This window comes from Elgaria multicarinata, chromosome 23 (genome assembly GCF_023053635.1).
Source record: "Elgaria multicarinata webbii isolate HBS135686 ecotype San Diego chromosome 23, rElgMul1.1.pri, whole genome shotgun sequence".
Taxonomy (NCBI): domain Eukaryota; kingdom Metazoa; phylum Chordata; class Lepidosauria; order Squamata; family Anguidae; genus Elgaria; species Elgaria multicarinata.
The window spans coordinates 13,178,688-13,204,061 of NC_086193.1; the positions used below are offsets into that span (position 1 = coordinate 13,178,688).

General features: G+C 53.8%; 2 protein-coding genes across 2 annotated transcripts; one reads left to right on the plus strand and one right to left on the minus strand.

The window, feature by feature from the left end:
* The first annotated feature begins 461 nt into the window (after positions 1-461).
* On the plus strand, positions 462-16,021 carry DDX49 (DEAD-box helicase 49). The gene is made up of 13 exons (XM_063147229.1): positions 462-613; positions 2,243-2,366; positions 4,525-4,610; positions 5,054-5,175; positions 7,363-7,550; positions 10,205-10,345; positions 11,976-12,051; positions 12,244-12,320; positions 12,471-12,568; positions 13,757-13,831; positions 14,823-14,911; positions 15,121-15,192; positions 15,369-16,021. The coding sequence occupies exons 1-13, from the start codon at positions 499-501 to the stop codon at positions 15,540-15,542; spliced, it is 1,437 nt and encodes a 478-aa protein (XP_063003299.1). The 5' UTR covers positions 462-498; the 3' UTR covers positions 15,543-16,021.
* Positions 16,022-18,710: 2,689 nt separating this feature from the next.
* Positions 18,711-24,359, minus strand: LOC134413230 (collagen alpha-1(I) chain-like). Its single transcript, XM_063147364.1, has 2 exons — positions 21,839-24,359; positions 18,711-19,573 (listed from the first exon to the last, which is right to left on the minus strand). The coding sequence occupies exons 1-2, from the start codon at positions 24,357-24,359 to the stop codon at positions 19,560-19,562; spliced, it is 2,535 nt and encodes an 844-aa protein (XP_063003434.1). The 3' UTR covers positions 18,711-19,559.
* Between the last annotated feature and the right edge of the window lie 1,015 nt (positions 24,360-25,374).

A 25,374-nucleotide genomic window follows, 5' to 3' on the forward strand; every position in this document is an offset into this window, starting at 1 on the left:
CTCATTAAGACAATTCCATTAAAATTCCTCTGATGGTTGTTGAGCGCCATCTGAAGGAGAAAGGCTTTTTTTAAAAAAAAATATTTAAAATAATAATAACAACAACAACAACAACAACAACAAAGGTCTGAACTTTGGGTTTTGACATTTCCCTCCTGTTGTTGATGTTTCTAAAAGCGAACCCCGGGATTTGGATCCCTCGCATGGGTCTACTTTCACAACTCTAGAGTCGCGCCTCTTTCTCTGGGGAATAAAGCGGCCGTTGGACGCTCAGATGCCGGCAGCGGCACCGCTAAGGATGCTGGGAGTCGTAGTCAGCCAAAGAAGCACCCGGGAGTGACGTCACGGCAACTGCCCCATGGAAGCGCAGGGGAGGGTGACGCGTAATTGGCGCGCCTTAGCCGCGGTGCATTTTGGGATTGATTCCATCCCCTCCCCCCTTCCTTTTCTTTCCCAGCGGCGTGAGAGGAGCTCGGCGACGCCTCTCTCGCTCTGGTCATGGCCGCCTTCCGCGCGCTGGGTTTGGCGCCCTGGCTGGCGGCGCAGGCGGAGCAGCTGGGCCTGGCTAGGCCCACCCCGGTGCAAGAGGCCTGTATCCCCCCCGCGCTCCAAGGTAAGCTCGCCCGCTGGGCTTCCTCGCACGCCACCGGCTCTCCAAGCCCCGCCCACTCCCCTGCCACCGGCTCTCCGAGCCCCGCCCACACCCCGCCCGCGGCTCTCCAAGTCCCGCCCACACATCCCCACTGCTCTCCAAGCCACGCCCACACCCCCGCCAACGGCTCTCCAAGCCGCGCCCACCTCCCAACGTTTTGTTGCTCTGAAGCCGCGCCCCCTGCCGTCCTTGAGGCCACGCCCTCACAGCGGCCTTCCCAAAGGCCCCGCCTCTCAGTAGCGCCTTAAGCCGCGCCCACATGAAAGCTGCACCCATCAAACCCCTTCAGTGGGGTCTTTGAGGCCACGCCTCACAAAGCCCCGCCCCGCAGTGGTCCTTGAGTCCACGCCCACTTCCCTACTACCTGCCTTTCAGCAAGTTCTTTAAGCCACACCCACATCCCTGATAGACAAGCCCCTCCCACCCCCAGCTCTTTAAAGCATCCTCTGCTTCTTTACTGAAAAAGGCTTCTGGGTGTAAGTTTTATGATGTAGAAAAGTCTGCACATGAAAGGAAAAGTGGACAAGGAGGGAAGAGGAGGAAAAACCGGAGCACGGTTGGTGGAATGGACGGCCCTGCTTCTTCCCCCCATAGGAAGATCGAACGCTGCCTTGTACCGAGTCAGGCCTTGGGTCTGTCTAGCCCAGCGTTGTCAGCACTGACAGGCAGCGACGGCTCTCCAAGGTTTGAGACAGGAATTTCCCCAGCCCTACCTGGAGATGCTGCCAGGAATCGAACCTGGGACCTTCTGCATGGCGAGCGGGGGCTCCACTGCCCTCCCTCAGCTGCAGCCTGCTGGAACCTGCGCCTCTCCATGGTTCTTCAGGCCTTGCCTCGCGAATTTGACTGCTCCGCAGGCAGCTATGTCAAACCTTGCCTGCTTGAAGCCTCCCCTCTCCTAAGAATATCAGAACATCCGAAGAGCCACGATGCTGGATCAGACCAAGGGGCCATCTAGTCCAGCCCTCTGTTCACACAGTGGCCGGCTGTCAGAAGCCCACATGCAGGACAAGAGCGCAACAGCACCCTCCCACCCATGTTCCCCAGCGGTGGCACACAGCCATCAGGGCTAGTAGCCACGGAGAGCTGTCTCCTCCAGGAATTGATCCAACTCCCTTTGAGAGCCATCCACATTGGCAGCCGCCACTACCTCCTGTGGCAGTGAGTTCCATAGTTTAACTCTGCGCTGTGTGAAGAAGCCCTTCCTTTTCTTTGCCCTGAATCCCCCGCCCGTCAGCTTCATGGGATAATGACCCCCTTGGGTTCTAGTATTATGGGAGAGTTTTCAGCTTGACTGTTCAAGCCTCATTTATCAGTATCCTCCAAAGCTCCACCACTCAACAGTCTTCCTTGAATCTGTTGCCCAAAGCCTCGTTCTTGCCTTGTTCCTCCAGTGGGTTTTTGCTCGTTCTTCCACTTTACGGCACGAGTTGCCCATAAAGATCACCTCTGGGCACTGGCAAATGCCACCCTCTGTTTTCTCCCCGCTAATACAAAGACGTTGTTAGCTGCTTCCCCGTTCTGGAACGAAGGAATGGGTTTTATTTATTTGGCTGGCGTAGCAATGCATGCTCCATTTTGTTTTCGCAGGCCGTGACTGCATGGGTTGTGCCAAGACCGGAAGTGGCAAGACGGCCGCCTTTGTCCTGCCCATCCTCCAGAAACTTTCTGAAGACCCTTACGGCGTCTTCTGCCTCGTTCTGACGCCAACGAGGTAAGGGCGCGTCCGTTCATAAGTACATCAGAAGAGCCCTGCTGGCTCAGACCGAACTCTGTTCACACAGGGGCCAACCAGCTGTCGAACAGGGATCCACAAGGCAACAGCACCCTCCCACCCATGTTCCCCAGCAACCAGTGTATACAGGCTGACTGCCTCTGATACTGGAGGTAGCACACAACCATCAGTTCTCCTCCTCCTCCAGGAATTGATCCAACCCCCTTTGAGAGCCATCCAAATGGGTGGCCATCACCACATCTTGTGGCAGTGAGTTCCATAGTTTAACTCTGCGCTGTGTGAGTTAAACTTCCTTTTCTCTGTCCTGAATCTCCCACCCATCAGCTTCATTGGATGACCCCACTGAGTTCTGGTATTATGAGAGATGGAGAAAAATGTCCGGAAATGTCTCCCCCTCAGCCTCCTTTTCCCCCAAGTTAAACACTCCCTGCTGTTTCAACCTTCCTTCATAGGGGAGATGCTCCAGCCCCTGGATAATGTTTGTTGCCTTTGTCTGCGCCTTTCCCAGCTCTATAATACCTTTTTTGGGTGTGTTCGTTGCCCCTCAACCAGGGGTTAAAGGCTCGCTACCCTGGGGTGTTAGTAGCCAATCAAACACACGAGGCTGGAGAATGCTCTTAATCTATTTACTTCCGATACCGCATTACTGGGGTGCTTTCCAGTTCTACAAAATGGAGGCACCAGAGAAAAAAGGAATCTCAGTCTATATATGCCCTGATTACACAGGGGGTGTTACTTTCTTCCTAAACCCTTGATTGCTCAGGACGGGGTTAGCAAGTTAAGTTACATTCAATTTTCAAGTTAAGGTGCACAATCTCAATGAGTCATCGGTTACATTCGAAGCTCCGTTGGTTGAAAGTTTTCTTCTTTGTCTGCTAGCACATGATGTCCACCGTTAAGGACTGCAAATCTGGCATGTAGCCACTCTTTGGCAGAGAAGCCATCTTCTTCCCTTAGCACATTACATTCTTAGGCAAGGTGACATCTCTCCCTGGCTCTTATCATGTTGACCGGAACAATATTCTAAGTCCTTTCAGGTTCTGCTACTCAAAAAGGCCTGCTTTGTTCTCAAGAGATAGATCGTGTGGGTGGGCATGTGATCGCAAATAAGCAATGCAAAGCCATTTGAGGCTCAATCCAGACAAGGCGGAGGTACTGTTAGCGGGTGGTTCATCTGTCCAGCGAGGTGATGTTTGCCCTGTCCTGGACGGGGCTGCACTCCCCCTGAAGGGTCGGGTCCATAGTTTGGGGGTGCTCTTGGATCCAGAACTGTCACTTGAGGCACAGGTGAACTCAGTGGCAAAGAGCACCTTTTATCAGCTTAGGCTGATATACCAACTGCGCCCTTATCTGGACGGAGATAGCTTAGCTACAGTGATCCATGCTGTGATAACCTCTCATTTGGATTACTGCAATGCGTTATACGTGGGGCTGCCTTTGAAAACGGTCCGGAAGCTTCAACTGGTACAAAACAGGGCAGCCCGTTTACGAACAGGGACTGGCCGACGAGACCACATCACGCCAGTCCTTTTCCAGCTTCATTGGCTGCCAATCCAGGTCCGGGCCCGATTCAAAGTGCTGGTATTAACATTTAAAGCCCTAAACGGCTTGGGGCCAGGCTATCTGAAGGAACGCCTCCTCCTGTATGTACCTGCCCGGACCCTAAGCATCCTCAGGGGTCCTTCTCCGTGAGCCCCTGCCAAAGGAAGTGAGGCAGGTGGCTACCAGGAGCAGGGCCTTTTCTGCTGTGGCACCCCGGCTGTGGAATGAGCTCCCTAAGGAGGTTCGCTTGGCACCTACGTTATATGCCTTTAGACGCCAGGTGAAGACCTTTTGATTCTCCCAGCATTTTAACAGTCTATCAATAAATTTTAACTTGGTGTTTTAAATTTGTAATTTTACATGGCTGCTGTTTTTATCTGGTTGAGCTTTTATATTGTATTTTATATTATGGTTTTATACTGTTGTTTTATACTTTGAATGTTTTTAATTTTTGTGAACCGCCCAGAGAGCTCCGGCTACTGGGCAGTATAGAAATGTAATTAATAAATAAATAAATAATAAATAAATTATTACTATTTTACGAAAAAGCATTTGTTAATCATTTCCTCTTTTGTCCCGCTCTATTTTCGCACAGGGAACTCGCCTACCAGATCGCCGAGCAGTTCCGTGTCCTGGGGAAGCCGCTGGGCTTAAAAGATTGCATCGTCGTTGGTGGAATGGGTGCGTAAACTGCATTTGAGAATATAAGAACGTCATTGGAGCCCTGCTAGATCAGGTCGAGGGCCCATCTAGTCCAGCGCTCTGTTCACACAGTGGCCAAACAGCTGCTGACCTGGGAAAACCCACTAGCAGGACATGAATACAACAGCACCCTCCCACCCATGTTCCCCAGCACCCGGCGCACACAGGCTTACTGTCTTGGATACTAGAGGGAGCACATAGACTTCAAGGCTGGTAACCATGGGTAGTCTTCTCCCGGAATTGATCCAATCCCCCCACTCCCCGGTTAAGAAGGCCTGCTTGGAACCCTATCAGGCAGCTTAAAAAGAATTTCCCCTTGGCAAATCCGCTCACGCTGGGGTGGGAACGTGTGACTCTTTTGCAGCTGCCCCTTTTGAGAGTTGCTGAGGGTCTCCCCTTTCTCTGCTTTGGTTGCGTCTCAGATATGGTCGCTCAGGCTCTGGAGCTATCCCGAAAGCCTCACGTCGTCGTCGCGACCCCGGGCCGGCTGGCTGACCACCTCCGGAGCTCCAACACCTTCAGCCTCCAAAAGATCAAGTTTCTGGTGAGGCCGCTGTGCGTACGCTTGCCTTAATTTTCGAAAGAGAGGCATCGAGCAGTGCTTTCGTGTAGGCGATCCCCGGTTCAAGTATTAGCATTTCCAGGTAAAGGTGTGGTGGGTAGTGAGGCTGGGAAAGGCATCTGTCTACCTGAAAGAAGTGCTGGATTTAGGAACAAACCAAGTAAGCCATGGCTCAGGGCCTCATATTATGAAGGGCCTCTAAACATGTAGGAGATAACTAAAATATAAGGTAACCAAGATGAAATCGCTTTGGATGAAATATGTTGGAAAATCTGGTGTGACTTACAGCGGAGTTGCTTTAGATAGAGAAAAGTGTGGCAATGCAGCATTTAGTATTGGAGGCAATAAGCACAGACTAGAGCCATCTTTAAAAAAAAGTTCAAAACAATTTTATTAGCACCTTTATGCACGACTACAGAAAAGGCTATCTAATGTTGTTTAGCTATTACAATATTTTTTGGCCGCTGTTTTGAAACAGCCTTCGCCAAGTTTGTGAACCCGCAGTTATATTTGACTGCAACTTTCAGCATTTCTAGCCAACATGGAATGATAGGAGTAGCGGTCCAATGCATCTATGAGCACCTGGTTGTTGAAGACTTAAAAACTCCGCATGCTTCTGGACACTACAGGGCAATAGAGAATGCCCTGTAGCTTGCGACCAGTTCCTATTTCCTGTTCTCTCCTTTCCCCCTTGCTCTTGCCTGTGCAACAATGACTATGTGGTCCCCGGAGCGGGAACAAGGAGCCATATTCCATGCTTTCGCTCATTTATACTCATACGCTCAGTTTTAGGGGGCGGTTGTAGTTAAAAGGCGTTAGATAGCATTCTTCGATGATGCGGATAATGAAGTATGTTGATTAGAACTTCTTTAAAATGAGCTCTAGCCTCTGCTGTGTTGCCACGCTTGCGCCATATAAAGCAACTCTGCTCTAAGTCACACTAGACATTCTAACAAGGACGAAAACTGCTGCTAAGTCTTAACAGGACAAAACGCTTCCCTAATTACTGTCAAAGACAAAAAAACAGTTTGGCTGTAAGGAAACTCTGTTTCACTGAGCGTCATACAGCCGCAGGGAGAGAGTCCTACAGACAAAGAACTATTCAACTGGTGGTGTGAAAAGCCGGTCTGTTTATACACAGCCGCATCTTAACCAGTCAGCACTTGGCAAAGTTCTAAAGCAAAACAAAGACAGGGCAAAGAAAACTTCTGCAGTATACCTTATCTACAGACGTCCCATGACTCTTCTGGCCATGTCAGATGGATCTGGACGGCCAGTCCTCCTTATCAAGCGAGCTTATTTGTCTTCTCCTATATCAAAAGGCCTTGACAGTTAGAAATTCCAATTAAGCATTTCCTTCCAAATAAGAAGTTTCAGCACTACAAGCCCATTCAGGCACATAGAATCATAGAATAGCAGAGTTGGAAGGGGCCTATAAGGCCATCGAGTCCAACCCCCTGCTCGATGCAGGAATCCATCCTAAAGCATCCCTGACAGATGGTTGTCCAGCTGCCTCTAGTGTGGGAGGGCCCACCACCTCCCTAGATCACTGGTTCCATTGTCGTACTGCTCTAACAGTCAGGAAGTTTTTCCTGATGTCCAGCCGGAGTCTGGCTTCCTTTAACTTGAGCCCGTTATTCCGTGTCCTGCACTCTGGGAGGATCGAGAAGAGATCCTGGCCCTCCTCTGTGTGACAACCTTTCAAGTATTTGAAGAGTGCTCTCATGTCTCCCCTCAACCTTCTCTTCAAGCTAAACCTGCCCAGTTCTTTCAGTCTCTCTTCACAGGGCTTTGTTTCCAGAGCCCAAATCATCCTGGTTGCCTTCCTCTGAACACGCTCCGTACACCATTCCGATCCCATCCTGCAGTCCACTTGCAGGAACCAAACTACATACAGGAGCCTACAATACAGAGCAGGTTGATCAAGGCTTCTGGCCTTGTTTTCCCAATACTCACCCCCCAAACACAGTGGGATTATCTTCTGAGCACACGGTGGCATTGTAAGTTTTCTAAGCCGTGGGGTGAGACAGACGCCTTGGCTTCTCTGCGGGGGTCACTACAGTGAGGGATCTCTTCCAGGCTGCCTGCCACCGGTCGGTCCTTATTCCTTGTCTGTCCTCGGCAGTTCCGTCGTGACTCCCTTTCCCCTGCCTTTTCGCTTTGGCTCAGGTCCTGGACGAAGCCGACCGGCTCCTGGAGCAGGGCTGCACCGACTTCACCCAAGACCTGGAAGTGATCTTGACGGCGGTGCCAGCCGGCCGGCAAACAATGCTTTTCAGCGCCACGCTGACGGACACCTTGAACGACCTCAAGCGGATCGCCATGAACCGCCCTTTCTTCTGGGAGTCAGCCTCGGAGTGAGTGTTTCGGATTTCTCCCTACCACCCCTTCCCAGACAGGGAAAGGCGAATCTGTTTTCGGGGGGGGGGGGGGGGCGTTTAGATTAGGAAAAGGGTGGCTAAGGGGCCGGGGCGAATAAAATTAGGCCTGGGGCGCAGATTAATTTTCTTAACGTGCATGTGAGTGCTGCAGGGAACGTTTCGGGACCTCGTGGACTTTTAGAGGGTGAGGCGAGGGAGACGGCTTTCCTGGATGGCCATGAGGCCTCCGTCAAGCTGCACGCGGCCATCAAGGGAGAAAATTCCATGCATCTGTTCAGGGCCGATGACAGGTCTTTACAGGGGCCGATTCTCCGGGGCTTTCTGCCTTCAGCAAGAAAAGGATGGTCTGGATTTTGGGTTAGGAGCCAAGGTGGCGGCCGCAGCATCGTGGCTAAGGGATTTTGCCCTGGGCCAGTGTCCTTTTGTGGGGTTTTCCTCCCACTCGTTCCACAGTCAAATACTGCGGGCTCGTCATCTTCCCCTGGAGGAGGCCCTATTAAGTTTGGGGTCCGTTTTCTTACGCAGCGGTAGAGTTCTTCTGGAGCGTCAGCCTAGGCCTGTTTCGAATCTCGCCAGTCACTGGGAGAGCGTCTCAGCCTGAGCTACCTCCCGGGGCTGTCATGAGGGTAAACTGTAGGGCTGTGCAAGGTTCAGCTTCAGCTTTGAAACTGCGAAGCACAGAGGCCGTTTTAGCACGCATCTGCCGTTTCCTCGCACAGCTCTAGGCCCGTGTGCAGCCTACAACTCCCAGAATGCAGTGTATTTACCAGGGCCTAGGAACAGAGGGCAGACGTGTCTACACTGCCACCATCACCTCTTCCACCGCGTGATCGCCGGCCTTGCATCCCCGCGAGATCACGGGGAAGGGGACGCGGCGATGGCGCGGAGGACGCTTGGCGGAAGCGATGGTGGCTCTGTTCCTAGGCCCCAGTAAGTGCAGCCCTCTGGGAGTTGTGGGCTGCACGGGGGCCTATTGCTGTGTGAGGAAATGGCGGGCCCGTCATAAAATGGCCTCCATGCTTCCCATTTTTGAAGCTGAACTCTGCACAGCCCTAGCTGGGGTGCGGATGGGAGAACCCCCGTACACCACTCTGAGCTCCTGGCAGGGAGGGCCGGATAAAAATAGAGCTCATAAATAACATTTTCTGCCTCCCTTCTCTGCATTAGATACGGAAGTGACGTTCTTAATTCTGTTAATATGAATCCTTTACCGCGTCACTCATAATTGATTTGGCATGTATAATCAGTTTAAATATCTCCGATTAAAACCAATTTCTGTCCTCCTCCACTTCGACGAATTCATTCTGTATATTTAATACCCCCCCCCCCCCAATTCTATTTCTATTTAATGAATTGCTTGGGACACATTAGGGTTTGAATATCTTGGCCCTTGAAATGAATGTGCCACATCCGATTTGTTTTTTTCTTTCTTGATTGAGCCTGTCGTGAGTTTATTAGCGAGCGGAAATACGGACGTCACAGAGTTCCAAAATGCTGCTAAGAGACCCGTGTAGCCTGAGTCGGATTTTAGCAGGCTTCAGCTGACAAGAGCAGGCCTCATTTGCTGCAAGGGCCTCTTTATAGTTATGCCTTTCCTCATCGAGTCTTATCTGCGGAGGAGCTGGGAGTTTTGCACTCCTAACCAGGACAGTTAGTTTCCCAAGCTGAGATGCTTTGCGGAGCTGGAAGAGGCAGCCCCCGTGCTGCATCTAAGAGGGGGAAAGGATGCAGCCTGTCAGCTCCTGAGAGGGAGGCAGGCAGGCAGGCATCTAGCAGAGGAGCCTATAAGATCCAACGCACAGGCTTTGTGCTTTGGTCTCGCTCCAGGAGGAACCGCGCAACCGGTCCGGACCCTAAGGTCATCCTCAGGGGTCCTCCTCCACGAGCCCCTGCCAAAGGAAGGGAGGCAGGTGGCTACCAGGAGCAGGGCCTTCTCTGCTGTGGCACCCCGCTGTGGAATGAGCTCCCCAGAGAGGTCCGCCTGGCGCCTACACTGTACTCCTTTCGTCGCCAGCTGAAGACCTTTTTATTCTCTCAGTACCCAACACTCAATTTTAACTTAAATTTAAATTTTACTATTCTAATTCTGTATTTTAATCTTATATCAATTTCTGCTGCGTGGTTTTATCCTGGTTGTGTTTTTTATACTGTATTTTGTATTTGTGTGTTTAGACTGTTGGTTGTTTTGTTATGGTTTTAATTTTTGTGAACCGCCCAGAGAGCTTCGGCTATTGGGCGGTATAAAAATGTAATAAATAAATAAATAACCTGATGAATGGTGTGGACCTGGCAGAACCACAACCCAACTCAGCGCAGGGCCCTAAATAACTAGCCATGTGTATGGTGGCTGGACGGCTTGGCTCTGCTGGCGTCCGTTAGAAGCTTCCAGCAGCTGGTCTGAGTTCCCTTTCTCTCTGCCGTCACTGTTCCTTTAAGAAAGCGGCCCTGCGTGTTAGGCATTGACGCTAGAAGGAGCCGTAAGGTGGCGAGTGTTGTCACGGGCTAGGCCTGCCTTCCGTCAGCTTGGCTCCCTCCAGATGCGTTCGGGCAAAGGCTCCATCCTGGTGTAAGGCAGCTTTTGTGGTTCCCAAATCCTTCAGTAATTCCGCTTGGGTTTCTTCCCCCGCTAGAGTGCAGACCGTCGAGCAACTCGACCAACGTTACCTGCTGGTGCCGGAGAAGGTGAAGGATGCCTACCTCGTCCACCTGGTCCAGACGTTCCAGGACGAACACGAAGACTGGTCTGTCATCATTTTCACCAACACCTGCAAGTAAGTCCGGCGTCAGCCTGAAGCCTCTGCCCATCTGAATCTAAGAACGTCAGGAGAACCCTGCCAGATCAGACCAGGGGTCCATCTAGTCCAGCACTCTGTTCACACGGTGGCCAACCAGGGACCCACAAGCAGGACATGAGCAGAACAGCACCCTCCCACCCATGTTCCCCAGCAACTGGGGCACACAGGCTTACTGCCTCTGAGACCAGAGGTAGCACAGAGCCATCAGGGCTAGTAGCCATGGCAAGCCTTCTCCTCCTCCAGGAATTGATGCAACCCCCTTTGAAAGCCATCTAGATTGGTAGCCGTCACCACAGCTTGCAGTAGTGAATTCCCCCATTTAACTCTGTGCTGTGAGTGAAGAAGTCCTTCCTTTGATCTGCCCTGAATCTCCCATGAATCGGCTTCATGGGATGATCCCGTTGGGTTCTGGTATTTTGAGAGGGTCACTGTCTGGGCCACCATCAACACACCCAAAGCTAGGCAATTTTGGTTTATTTCTCCTCCCTTAGCCAAACTTATAGAAACACCAATTTTAAAATCTCTTCACTGGCTGCCAATGAGTTTCCGGGCGAAGTGGTAAAGTGTTGGTTATCACCTTTAAATCCGTACAGGGTTTGGGTCCAGGCTACCTGCGGGGTCGCCTTCTCCCCCGTACAAGCCACCCTGCGCACTCAGGTCCTCTGGGAAGAATCTCCTTCAGTCAGCAAAGACTAGGCTGAACACCATTACCCAGAGGACCTTCTCTTCTGCTGCTCCCAGCCTGCCGGAGGAGACTCGTCAGCTTGACAGTCTGTCAGCATTTTAAAAAGCTATAAAAAGTTTTCTCTTCCGGCAGGCCTATCAAGGGGGATTTTAGGATGTTTTTAAAATGATTTTAGGATGTTTTAACAATGTATATTATGTTTTAATTCAGTTTTATGTATTTTGTATTTATTGTTTCCCCCCGCCTCGATCAGAACGGAGAGGCGGGTAAGAAATAAAATGATGATGATGATGATGATGATGATGGCGGAGATATGCCACCACCAGTATCAGAGGCGGTATGCCTATGTGCACTAGTTGCTGGGGAATGTGGGCTGGGGCGAGTGCTGTTGCACTCCGTCCTGCTTGTGGGTTTTCCGTAGGCAGCTGGTTGGTCCACTGTGTGAGCAGAGTGCTGGGCTAGATGGACCCTTGGCCTGATCCAGCCACAGGGCTCTTGCGTTCCCAAGCTCCGAAGCAATCTTCCCTGCTCTTAATCGGTAGACTAGAAATAGCCTGGCAGCCATAAAAACATTGTTCTCGGGCGAGGGAAAGCGGGTCAGGATAGAGACCTCTCCTGCCAATCTCATTTATATCTCGGGGCTGGGGGTGCTATATTTGCCAGCTTGTACAACAAATGTTGATGCTGAGGCCCGGCCCTTCTGTGAGGCAGCGTGGAGCTGTCGCCTCAGGCGGCGCTTGCTGGGAGGTGGCAGCAAAGTGCTGGAGGAGAGGTCCCTGTGCCGCTCGGCCTGCTCCGTGGAGCAATAAGGGTGTTCCTGAGCGGCCGCAGAGCTCCTCCTCCCTGCCCCAGATGTCCCCGTCGGGTTGGCTTTCTCCCGCTCCGGACTGTGACGGAAAGGCTTCCTTTCGGGTTTTGCAGGAACTGCCAGATCCTGAATATGATGCTTCAGAAGTTCAACTTCCCCTCGGTGGCCTTGCACTCCAACATGAAGCAGGTAGGCCAAATCGAGCAAGGCGCCTTGCTGCCAGCGTGAGGCGAGATCTCCCTCGTGCCAAGGGCCCCACCCTGGGCCTCCCCCCTCCGCGAGAGGCATCGCAGGACCCGCCTGCCCCCCGCGCTTCTCCGAGTTCCCGCTGCGCCCTGCTTTGACCCCTTCTTCGCCCCCTCCCCTTGCTCTCATTGGCAGAAACAACGCTTTGCCGCTCTGGCCAAATTCAAATCCAGCGTCTTCAAGATCCTCATCGCCACAGACGTGGCTGCCAGGTGGGCAAGGGCTGGCCGTGGCAGTTTCCAACGTGGACTTCTGGGTGGGGGGAATGTTTTCTGCTACACAATGACTTTTGGGCAGAGGGGTGACGCGGCCAGCCCTCCGCACCTAACCCCCTGTCCTCTGTGTCTTCTTTTTGGATTTAGGGGGCTCGACATCCCTACAGTCCAAGTGGTCATCAACCACAACACCCCAGGACTCCCAAAAATCTACGTCCACCGGGTGGGCCGGACAGCCCGGGCAGGTAAGAGTGGCTCTGTCATTGCTGCCAGTACAGACCTGCGTTCCCCAGCTTGCAGCTCTGTTGAACTACCCTGTCATTCCCAGTCATCCTGCTCTGATACCATCCTAGAGTTGTAAATTCTGTAATGGTAATAGATTCCAGTCGGGAGAGGTACTGGTTCCCCTGTATTCGGCCATGGGCAGGCCTCATCTTGAGTACTGAATCCAGTTCTGGGTGCCACATTTCAAGAAGGAGGCAGGGAAGCTGGAGCGTGTTCAGAGGAGAACAATGAAGATGATCAGGGGTCTGGAAACAAAGCCTTATGAGGAGAGACTGAAAGAACTGGGCCTGTTTAGCCTGGAGAAGAGAAGATTGAGGGGAGACATGATAGCACTCTTCAAATACTTAAAAGGTTGTCACACAGAGGAGGGCCAGGATCTCTTCTCGATCCTCCCAGAGTGCAGGACACGGAATAACGGGCTCAAGTGACAGGACGCCAGATTCCGGCTGGACATCAGGAAAAACTTCCTGACTGTTAGAGCAGTATGACAAAACATCAGGAAAAACGTCCTGACTGTTAGAGCAGTACGACGATGGAACCAGTGACCTAGGGAGGTGGTGGGCTCTCCCACACTAGGGGCCTTCAGGAGGCAGCTGGACAGCCATCTGTCAGGGATGCTTGAAGGTGGATTCCTGCATTATTAAAAATGATCATAATTTATTTCTTACCCGCCTTTCCACTTGGATCGAGGTGGGAAACAACAATGAATATAAAACACATTAAAAACTGATTAAAAACATAGCACACATGATTAAAACATCCTTAAAAACATTCAAAATTTTCACTGGACAGGCCTTGAGCAGGGGGTTGGACTCGATGGCCTTGGGGGCCCCTTCCAACTCTACTAACCTGTGATTCTACGACTTCCACCCCCTGCCTGAGAATGGGCCTCTTCCGTGGTTAACGCCCCGTCCTTTGGGCAACCCGAGCTTGTCTCGGAGGCCTCGCCTTCTGGACGTTTAAGCACCGTCTTATTTGCCCTGGTTTTTTTTGGGTCTTTTGTTTTGATGTGAGTCGACTCTGCTGCACGTGAAAAAGACCTTCTGTCCCGAACTCGTGGCTGCTTGGCGTTGTGGGGGGTGAGGGGGTGTCCCCAGAGGGAGGGGCACGCGCACGCCCCCTGATGTCCCTTTTGCTCCCCTTGCCAGGGCGGCACGGCATCGCCCTCACGCTGGTGACGCAGTATGACATCCACCTGGTCCACGCCATTGAGGAGCAGATCCGTAAGTGGGGAACGGGAGGTTGGGGGGGGGGGGAAGTCCGTTTGCACAACTCTTGCGGGGCTCTTTCCACCATGACAGCGATCTGGAACGTGGTGTAGCCTTAGTCTCAGGCAGCCTTCTCCAACCGGTTGTTCTTCAGAGGTGTTAGACTGCAATACCCATCCGTCACACCCAGCAGGGCCTTTGGGAATGATGGGTACTGCAGTTCAACACGTCTGGAGAACGCCCGGCTGCAGAAAACGGGTCCGAGAGATCTGGACTAGGGCTCTGCACTGCCTCTGGCCAAAGCCCCAAATACAGCCCCAATACGAGGCAGTAGCGGGTCGGCCCGAGGCCCCTCCAGAAGCAGCAGGCTGTTTCGAAGGCCAAAGGCAGGGGTGGGCTGCTCCCTGCGCCCACCCGGGAAAGCCAGCGCGAGGCTGACCCTGAGTCCATTGGACTTGCCAGACTCCTCCCTCTCCCTGCCTGGTCACCCACCCACCCCAACCTCCCCACTGCTGGGCTCAATAGCCCTTGGCCGTGCATCTTCCTCCCTTAGAGCTGCAATTTGAAGGTGAGATGGGGGCTCTCTCTTTTTCATAGATCTATGGCCGCAAACAAGGGAAATGGCCCTTTATAGTCACCGTAGTTTGCTGCCCTAGATCTGTGAAAAAGAGAGAAGCCTTCATCTTACCTTCAAATCTCAGCCCCAAGATTACTGTAACTGTTGTGACGAAGAGGGCGTTTCACCAGGTGCTGCATGCATACAAATGAGACCTGCTGAAATCCCCTTTACTCTACAACTGTTAGAGGTACAGGAGCCCGGTCCTCCTTTCCATACGGTCACCCTAGTCAAGACGATTCCTCAGATCATTAGCTGGCCCTATTCCAAGGTTGAGATTCGTTGGTGTGTCTGTGGGAGTGGGTTGAGGAGGGGATGGGGGGGCCTTCCCGGTAGCTGTAAATCGACGCTTCTAGTCCTCAAGATCCCACCTGTTCCTCTGTGCTCCAGGGATGAAGCTTCAGGAGTTCTCTGTGGAAGAGCGAACCGTGTTGAACATCCTCACCCAAGTGAACGTGGTGCGCCGAGAATGCGAAATCGTAAGTGTTGCCGGGGCGGGGAGAGCCCGAGGCAGGGAAGGATTGGTCCCTGGTCACCCACTGAACGTGGCGAGGCTGGCGGGGATTTGAACCTGGATCTGCCTGGCCCTGGCCCAAATGCTTTGTTTGTGCCCCCCTGGGGTTCTCGTTCCTCGTCAAGGAATAAAAACTTCCCAAAGGCTTCATGGTACTTTTCTTCCCCACCCCAGAGACTGGAGGGAACCGATTTTGACGAGAAGAAGGAGATAAACAAACGGAAGCAGATGATCCTGGAAGGAAAGGTGCGGGGCTTTCGACCGGGGTGGGGGAGGAGGAGCCCTCTGCCCTTACACTTGCCCCAACCCGAAGTTACACTTTGTTACACTTGCCCCGACCCAAAGCGGTTGCCCCAGGCAGAGCCCCTAGGCACACTGGGTTTGCTCCTCGCTGTTCCAGCCTCCCTCCCTTCCTTTGCCAGGATCCGGAACTGGAGGCCCGACGGAAGGCCGAACTGGACAAGATCAAGAAAAAAAACGTTGAGTTCCACAGCCGAGTCCAGCAGACGCTGCAGGAGAAGCAGCAACGGCAGCTGCGGAGGAAGGCGCGGAAGCGAGCGCGGCGGAAGCAGACGGTGGCGGTGGCGGCGAAGTGACCGCAGAGACTCGGCCTCCAGCCCGGGGTGGGGCGAGTGCCGCTGTCAATCCGGAGGCAGAGGCGTTTCCACCGCTGCTTAGCCCCCAGCTGGGAAGGAAAAGCCTCGCAAACGGACTGCAGAAGCCATGCTTGGAGCAGAGCGGGGAGGCTCCCAGGCCTTCCCGCAACCTGGCGGCAAGGGAGGCGCTCGTGAAGGCTGCTGTTTCGAGGGGCGAGACAGGGAATTGCTCGCCGGGTCAGCTGTTCCCAACCTGCTGCTCCCCCAGATGAGTTGGGCTGCACCTGGCTGGGGGGTGATGGGTTTTGCAATCCAACGCATCCGGAGGGTACGAGGGCAGAGAAGGGTGTTCCAGAAGGTCCCTCTTTCACAACTCTGTTGGGTACATTTTTGCCCTGACACCCCCGACACACACACACACACACACACACACACACTTGCGCCCTCAATAAATTCTCCACTGATGGGGAGGGGAAAAATTGTTGTTTGGGAGTTTGTTCAATCTTGATCTCTCGCTCAGTGGGGCTGAAAGCTTTTCCTTATGTTTTATCGCGCACCTAGAAAACTCCGATTCTGCAACCTTTCATGCAAACCCTTGACACGTGCTCAGAGTTCTAGGTTGGGTGACATAATTGGACGAGGAGGTGCAGGGAACGCTGATCACATTTGCAGATGACACAAAATGGGGTGGGATAGCTAATACCCTGGAAGACAGAAACAAACTTCGAAGTGATTTTGGTAGGCTGGAGTTCTGGGCTGAAAACAACAGAATGAAATTTAATAGGAATAAATGCCAAGTTCTATATCTTGGAAATAGAAACCAAAGGCACAGTTATAAGATGGGGGATGCTTGGCTTAGCAATACTACAAACGAGAAGGATCTTGGAATTGTTGTAGATCACAAGCTGAATAGGAGCCATCAGTGTGATATGGCTGCAGGAAAGGCAAGTGCTATTTTGGGCTGCATGAATAGAAGTGTAGCTTCCAAATCGCGAGAGGTCCTGGTTCCTCTCTATTTGGCCCTGGTTAGGCCTCATCTTGAGCATTGCGTCCAGTTCTATGCTCCACAATTCAAGGAGGATACTTAAAAGGTTGTCACAGAGAGGAGGGCCAGGATCTCTTCTCGATCCTCCCAGAGTGCAGGACATGGAATAACGGGCTCAAGTTACAGGAAGCCAGATTCCGGCGGGACATCAGGAAAAACTTCCTGACTGTTAGAACAGTACGACAATGGGACCAGTGGCCTAGGGAGGTGGTGGGCTCTCCCACACCGGAGGCCTTCTAGAGGCAGCTGGACAACCATCTGTCAGGAACGCTTAAGGGTGGATAAGGCCATCCAGTCCAACCCCCTGCTCAAGGCAGGAATCCACCCTAAAGCATCCTTGACAGAGGGTTGTCCAGCTGCCTCTTGAAGGCCTCTAGTGTGGGAGAGCCCACAACCTCCCTAGGCAACTGGTTCCAGTGTCGTACTGCTCTAACAGTCAGGAAGTTTTTCCTGATGTCCAGCCGGAATCTGGCTTCCTGTCACTTGAGCCCGCTATTCCGTGTCCTGCACTCTGGGAGGATTGAGAAGAGATCCCGGCCCTCCTCTGTGTGACGACCTTCCAAGTCCTTGAAGAGTGCTCTCGCTTATGGGCTGCCCATCCAGCAGGGCTGTTCTCTTATGGGCTGACGTATGTGCCTGGCCTTCCGCACCCTTCTTTGCTTTAAAATCATAGAATAGTTGAATTGGAAGAGGCCTAAACGGCCCTTGAGAGCCAGTGTGGTGCCGCCGCCTCTGCATTCCAGCCTTGGCGGTTGAGACAGGCATTGTCTCTGAGAGCCATTCGTGAATCTTATATCTGAGAGCCATTCGTGAATCTTATATCTGAGAGCCATTCGTGAATCGCCATCCATCCTATCCTCGCATTACCCTGGGACCAGAGATGCGCCACCACGCTGCCAGCGAAATAACCACTCCAGTATTTTCACCTGGCATAGCAATAGCAGACATGCCCACAGGCGTCCTTAAAAGAGTGACTCAGCTGCCAGCAGCATTCTCAGGCCACGCAGACAGAGGCCTAGCTGGCACCCTCCCCATCACGCCAGCGCACCTGCAACACGCAAGCAACACGGATGGTTCTGGGATTCCGGGAAGAGGACGGTTAGCGATGTGCTGTGCTCAAGTCCCCGTGTGTGTTGTGAGGCTAGGCTGTTTTGTGCAAAGTGCGCTTCCTCCAGTTTCCCCATGTGAGATCTAAGTGTCCATGACGCAGGGACAGAAGGGTGCAGCCACATCCTATGTGAGGGTTCCCCTGCGTGGGGTGGGGTGATACGATTGGGAGCGGAGTTACTCAGGTCTGTGGTAGTACAAAGTTGCATTGTTGAGAGGGACGTAGCCATGGACAGGAGGAGCATATAAGATCCATGAATGTTTCCTCCTGTTTGAGGCCTACATCCTGCTCACAACTCCATCCTGAGGACCAAACTACACATTACTTAGAAGATATCCAACTCTAGCACTCTAACCACTACACCACATTGGCTCTTTCTGTACATTGCTTCAGGCAAGAGTATAGAGAAAATCTATATTGCGCGGTGTTCTTCACGACAGGCTGCTATTTCCCCAAAAGCAAACCATGGTTGTCTCCAGTTCAGGCTGCTATTCTCCTAGCATGGCCCACTGTTTAACCCGTCCCATTCCTGTCCCTTGGAACAAACGTCAGCAGGCGCTGTTCTCCATGCTGTGAAAAGTTTCACCTGCTGATTTCTGTGAAGGCCTAAATGCATTGAGAGGCCTCTTCCTTCTTCATCTCCAACCCCACGGTAAACAGGTCCTTGAGTATGAAAGTGGATGTCCTTGCTGAGCTTTCTAAAAATTTTTTTTAAGAAGAACCTTGTCACCCATCTAGCTGAAATACCACCCCTGCCACAGGGTCTTTGCAACTAGAGCTGAAACTGAAATGAAAAAAAGATATGCAGAAAAAAAGACCATCTTTGCTGCTGAAAGCCTCTCATTTCCTGTATATTGACTAAACAAAAATGGCACATGGAATACAGCAAACTGTACCAAATATCAAATTTATAGGGGATACTGAAGGGTTTGCCGGAACTGCAAGATGGGAAATATACTGCAAGATGGGAAATGGTTTGAAAGCACTTCGAAATGATCCCAGGAGAACAAGTCGATATAATTTAGGATTTATTTTTACTAGTCCATTTAGAGCACAATAGTAACCCCCCCCACAATGCTGAGGGCTGGAGGTGTTCGGATGCACTTTGCTGGAAGATGGTTTTCACTGTGGCAGAGGGCCTTGCTGTGTCTGCGAAGGGAGCTGCCACCAACAGTGGCAAGCAGAAAGCCCAGAAACGTGGCCTTCTGTGGGTGGGGAAGACAGCTTGGGATCCCGTCCACTTGAAAATACACAGATCCACTGGGCTGAACAGCCTGTAAAAACTGCCCCACCTCCTAACTCCACCATGGCTAGCATGAACTGGCAAGGCAGGAAAAAAGGAATGCTTGGTGAAGCCTGACGCCCTTTCTAAATGATGGGTGAAACACAGGCCAGTATCCAACTGTGACATTCCAGCAGCGCTAGTTAGAAAGGAGATTCTGAGCTATGTGCAAGAGGAGAATCCGCCTAAGGTTACATTTGCACAAGCAAGCGGCTGTGCATTACGCTTGCACAACCTGTTACGCTAACCTCCTGCTCAATGCACAAACAGTGGCCCTCGCTCGAGCCGGCTAGCCCACACAGCATGGCGGTCTTGACGCTGGGCCAGGCCACTCCGGGCCTGTCCTCTGGTGCTGCAGGAGCAAAGAAGCTGGATCTGGCCAGGGATCCTTGCGGCCAACGCAGGTCTTTCCCCCTCCAGAAGCCTGGAGGGAGGAGTCGGAGCCGACGCCATGGGTGGCCGTCCAGCACCCAACGAGAAACTCCCAGGCAGGGCCGGCGTGCGATGGGACGGAGCAGCTCCTGGGTCTTGGGCCACCCTCCGCTGGACGCAGCCTCCCAGTTCCTCAGGGGTGGTCCTGGTTCACTCGGCGGTTGCTGCAAAACAAGCGAGAGCTCTCAGTGGGGCAGGGTGTGTGTGTGGGGGACGCCCACTGCTGCTGCCAGGCAGAAGCAAGGAGAGGCTCCAGGGGGGGACGGCAGCCTTGCCCGCCTCCAGAAACGTAAGAAGCTGCCTTCTACCGAATCCGACCCTGGGTCCATCTGGCCCAGTGTTGTCAGCACTGGCTGGCAGCGGCAGCTCTCCAAGGAGGAGTCTTGCCTAACCCTGGAGAAATCGGGAGATGCTGCCGTGGGGGAATTGAACCCGGGGCCCTGCAACGCAGAGGCGCCTCCTCCCGCCGAGCTGCAGGCAGACTCGGCAGCCCTTCTTGCGCAACAGAAACTTTCCACACCCGCATCGAATCTTTTGACCGAGTTGCCTGTCAAAAAACTCCCTGGCTGATAAGGAACATCAGTCGGAATTTATCTTTCTTAGTTGACCGCATTGTCTACTCCGGGGCTGGGCAATGTGCGTGCTCTCCGCCCACTCCCGATGTTTCGACCTACAACTCCCATGGTATCTATGCTGGCTAGGGCTGATGGAAGTTGTAGTCCATGGCCTACTCTTGATGGGCGTGTGTGTGTGTGTGTGTCTCTGCCAGCGCAGGTATCGGACCTTTTGAAAGCAGGCCGTGCCGCAGACCGGGATGGCATTCACAAACCCTCTCCATGTACCCCTAAGACATGAGGGGCTTCATTGGCATGGCATCGGACCCGCCTTGCCAGATGCCCTGCACTTGCTTGAAGGTGGAGGCGGCAGCGGCCTCCGATCCTCATTCCCCCCCTGCCCTCTCCCTTGTGGGTATCCATCCAAGCGGCCACAACAAAGGGGAGTGGGCCCCTCTGGGCGATTCTGCACTTAGCTAATAAAATGCGAGGCATTCTCTAAGACCGGGGGGGGGGGGTGGCCAGAAGGGAGGCCAGCCTCTCCTGAGAGATCCGCGGGTGATTTTTCTGACCACCAGTCGTTTCACAACAGCCGCAACAAAACAAATGCTCCCTACCTAAATCCGGCTGCTGGAATGAAGGAAGTGTGGAGTGTGGAAAGGGCTATGAGCTCAGTTCGGTTCTGGCGCTGAAAAACTCCTAGGCTTTCACTCTTTAGTGTATGTCTTTTTGTACCTGGCTTTGCCTGATGGATCTTGGGATCCTAGGAAAAAATGAAGTGGACCCCACATGCCTGATGCCTTCTCTCCCTTGCCCTGTGATGCTTTCCTGCTCCATGCATTGTTGTCCCTCAAATAAAGAATGCTTGGAATGCGGATATTCTCTCTCTCTCTCCCTCAACTGTCTCGATGTCAAGATGCAAAAAGATGTCGTCAAGATGCAAGCAGGACATTCGGCAGTCGCCTCCCCAAAGTCACCAGGGCAGTGGGGGAGAAGAGTCCGGCCCGCTGCTGAAGGGGGCACGCCCTACCTAAAAGCTCCACCTAAAAGGGCAGCCGTGAAATGTCAGCACACACCTTGCTGACCAAGCCAAGTTAGCTCCAAAAGGAGGTCTGGCAAAGCACACGTGGCTTGTAAAATGGGGATTTAAACTCCAATCTCCAAACTAAGTCAGTGGTAGACCACAATGAACCGGGCCCTGGGACTCACTGCTGGTGGCTACTGGGCAAGGAGTCTGAGAGACACCCTAGTGCACACTCCCCGCTGAGGGAGGACTGCATGGAACTCTTCAGCTGCTCCTATACAGGTTATAGACTCTTCTTCAGTCCTTGCAATTGTAAGGTTTAAAGTTCCCATCCCTGGTGTCTGGACACAAAGCTGCAAACGGGTTCCAGCCACGGCAGAGTCAGCATCAAAGTTTGCTGTCCAGATCAGCACCCTAGAGGGACCCACAGCCAACTCGTGTTAAATATTATTGTCAGAACTGGACTCGGCGAGAAATAGCTCATGTGAGCAGTTGCACAAGTTCTGAGGCGCCTGCACTGTACTCCTTTCGTCGCCAGCTGAAGACCTTTTGATTCTCTCAGTATTTTAACACTTAATTTTAACTTACATTTTACTGTTCTAACTCTGTATTTTAATCTTATATCAATTTCGCTGCGTGGTTTTATCCTGGTTGTGCTTTTTATACTGTGTTTTGTATTTGTGCTTTTAACCTGTTGGTTGTTTTATTATGGTTTTAATTTTTGTGAACCGCCCAGAGAGCTTCGGCTATTGGGCGGTATAAAAAAGTAATAAATAAATAAATAAATAAAATCTACCACACTGCAAGGCTTTGCAGAAATAAGCCTTCGGTGCTAGCTAGAGAAGCCTTACCTGGGCTTTGCCCCAGGGCCTGAGCACCGCTGTTCTGGGGATGAGGATGAGGCCCCAAAAGGAACTTCCTCTGCCTGTAGGCGGCCATGTTTGAGGCCCGCCTGGAGAAAGGCTGATACTTTCTGGGGAAGACTTTCCTCTTCGCCTCCGTCAGCTGCGGGAATCTCTGGATGATCTCCTTCAAAAGCTGCACTTTGTCCTTGGGAAAGAGCTTCCCATTGGGGCACAGGCCGGTCATTTTGGAGGTCGCGCACTTGAGCCGCGGGTTGATGGTGCCCAGGACCTGCATGCGGCGCTGGGCGGTGATCCTCTGGTTGAGGCTGCCGATGTAGCGGATGAGGCGCCACGTCCACTCCCGGAGCTCCATGGCGTCCACCGCCTCTTCCGTCTCTATCGCCTCCTCGGCCATCTCGTAGAGGGTCATGGCAGGGCCCAGCATTTCCAACAGCTCTTCCTGCAGCCCCCACAGGGGCCGTTCCGTGGCCCGCAGCTCCTTGACCTCTTGGGCGCTCAGCAAGAGGGTGATGTCCGTGTTGAGGCAAGGGACCTCGGACATCCGGTTGGGCAGGGCTGGCAGGGGGCAGGCGGACAGAAGCTGCCTCCGCATCTGCTTACTCATGATGGCCTGGCACTGCATCCAGTACTGCACCACGGGCTCTCGCGGCGTCCATCTCTGCAGGGGAGCGTCAGGAATGCCGGCGGCCGTTTCTGCGGGGGAGCCTCTCCTCTTGGGCGCCCCCTCGTCCTCATCTTCTTTTCCTCCCCTTTCACAACTCCCCAGGTCTGCTTCCTCGGGGTCCCATCCCCTCGTGAAAAGCGTGGGCTGGCTCCATTGTTGCTGGCCTCCATTGGAACTCTGTGGCCTATTGGAGCTCCCCGCTCGGCTCAAGACCTGCTCAAGGCCGCCCCACCGGCTTCTGCCCTGATTCACCTGGCCCTGCTCCGAATCGAAACGCCTCGGGCTCCCAGAGCACTCCTGCCCCTCTCCCTGCGTGGGGCTGCCCCAGGCCCTTAGCTCCCTGGGGGGGCTCTCTTGCCTCCTGCATCCGACAGGGCTGCCCCAAGTCCTTTTCCCCAGGGCAGGGCTCTGGCGATCGCCTCTCCTTCCCTTGAGGATGATCCTCTCCTTCCCCTGGAACCGCTCCATAGCAGGTAATCCCCGGCTCTTGGGGCCTTCGGTGTCACCCCAGTCCCTGGAATCACCGCTGGGGCCAGGCTGCCTCCTGCGGGGCAGTGGCTGCTGCTCCCCTCCTCTCTTCTCAGGGCTGCTCCACCTGCCTCCGCTTCCACTGCGATTCCCCTGTCTCTGATCCCAGCCCGGGTCGCCATTGGGGCTCTCCTGCCTCCTCCTCCTCCTCCCCTCAGGGACGCCGGGTCCCGTTTGCCACCTGCCAGAGGCCTGATGGCGCTGCTCGCTTCCCTGTCTCTCAAGGCTGCTCCATCGGCCGCCCCGCAGGTCCTGCTCTCTCTGGGGGCTGCCCCAGCCCTTGGTCTCTCCGCTGGGGCCCTGAGGCCTCCTTGTTCTCTGGGGGCTGCTGCCCCACCGGCCGCCCCGCAGGTCCTGTGAGGGGTCCTGCTCTCTCTGGTCGCCATTAGGGCCCTGAACCCTCCTCGTTCTCTGGGGGCTGCTGCCCCACCGGTCCTGTGAGGGGTCCTGCTCTCTCTGGTCGCCATTAGGGCCCTGAGGCCTCCTCGTTCTCTGGGGGCTGCTGCCCCACCGGTCCTGTGAGGGGTCCTGCTCTCTCTGGTCGCCATTAGGGCCCTGAACCCTCCTCGTTCTCTGGGGGCTGCTGCCCCACCGGTCCTGTGAGGGGTTCTGCTCTCTCTGGTCGCCATTAGGGCCCTGAGGCCTCCTCGTTCTCTGGGGGCTGCTGCTCCACCGGCCTCCCCGCAGGTCCTGTGAGGGGTCCTGCTCTCTCTGGTCGCCATTAGGGCCCTGAACCCTCCTTGTTCTCTGGGGGCTGCTGCCCCACCGGTCCTGTGAGGGGTCCTGCTCTCTCTGGGGGCTGCCCCAGCCCCTGGCTTCTCCACTGGGGCCCTGAGGCCTCCTCGTTCTCTGGGGGCTGCTGCCCCACCGGCCTCCCCGCCGGTCCTGTGAGGGGTCCTGCTCCAAGGCCTCCCTCTGGGGGCTGCTGCTGCTCCACCGGCCTCCCCGGAGGCTCGGCGGGGGCTGGGCCCCGGGGCTCTTGCGTTTCCGGCTTGGGGGGCTCCCCGGCCTGTCCCACCAGCCTTGCCGGGGGGCGCTGCCCTCCGGGGGCGGCCTGGCCACCGCCCGACCCCGAGGAGGCGGAGAACGCGAGGGCGGGGGCGGGCAGAGCTGGGCCCCGTCGCCCCCCGGCCAGGCCCCGTCGTCGTTGCCCCACCGGGCTCTCGGGGGCTCGGGCGAGCGGCGGCTGCGCCAGCCCTCCGCCCAAGGCCTCGGCTCCGCGTCGGGCAGCGGGGGGCGGCGGCGCTTGAGGAGGAGGCGCCGCCGGGCCGCGTCGCCCGGGAAGAACTGCTGGGCCGAGCTGGACGCCGCCATCTTCCTCGGCCTTCTCTTCTTCGGCCACTTCCTGCCTGGACCGGAAGCCGTCGCTCCCGGAGGGCTGCCGCGGCAACCGCCCAGCGCTTTCTGGTCGCGTCCTTATGACGAAGCGCTCCGAGGCCACGACGGCCAGAGCGACGCAGCCTCGTTGCCACGGAAACCGCCTTTACGCTTCCTGGTCTGGGTCCTGCGGAGGGCAAGGCCATAGAGGGCGCGGCTAGAGCGACGCGGCCTCTAGTCCTCCTCCTCTGCTATTTATTAGATAATTGTGGGACATCCCCATTGAAATCAATATACAGCATTTAACAACGTTAAGTTTGTTTTTAATGGACCCCAGAATTGTTGTTTTTAAATGGATACTGTTGTTTTTATACTGTTTTTGATGGTTTTTAAATTTTGTATACTTTTAATGTTTACTATTTTTAATTGTTGTAAACCGCCCAGAGAGCTTCGGCTGTGGGGCGGTATATAAATGTGATAAAATAAATAAATAAACAAATAAATAAATATACCTGAACACCTGATGTCCATCAACAGTTAAGCACCCAAAAAAGCAGGCTGAACAGCGTCCCACATGATGATAAACATCCACTGCCGGCCTGCCAGTTCCGGCTGCATTGCTTATAGCCCTCATAAGAGAAAGAAAAACGTCACAAAAGTAAAATCAGATGAATAAATAAATAAATAAATGGCTCAAAGAAAACGACTGGCCATTCAGAACGGCATCCCCTAATTCCCCTGAAGCTCAAAATCTTTTGGAGGGGTGTGGGTGTGCATTTGCACTCTTTTGGTGATTTGTTAGTGAGTGACCTAGGTGAGGGTGATGTGTCCTTGTCAAAACCCCTTGGGAGAGTCAGGGTTTGTTTCCAGGGAGGGGAATAATGGGATGAATCCCTCCATAACCATCATCCCCTCCTCTGAAGGTCTGAAAGGTCATCGCTGCCATCACAAAGAGGGGGCACAGTCTCCCCACACCTGTCAGACCGGACCAGGATGAGCAGAGCCTGTGATG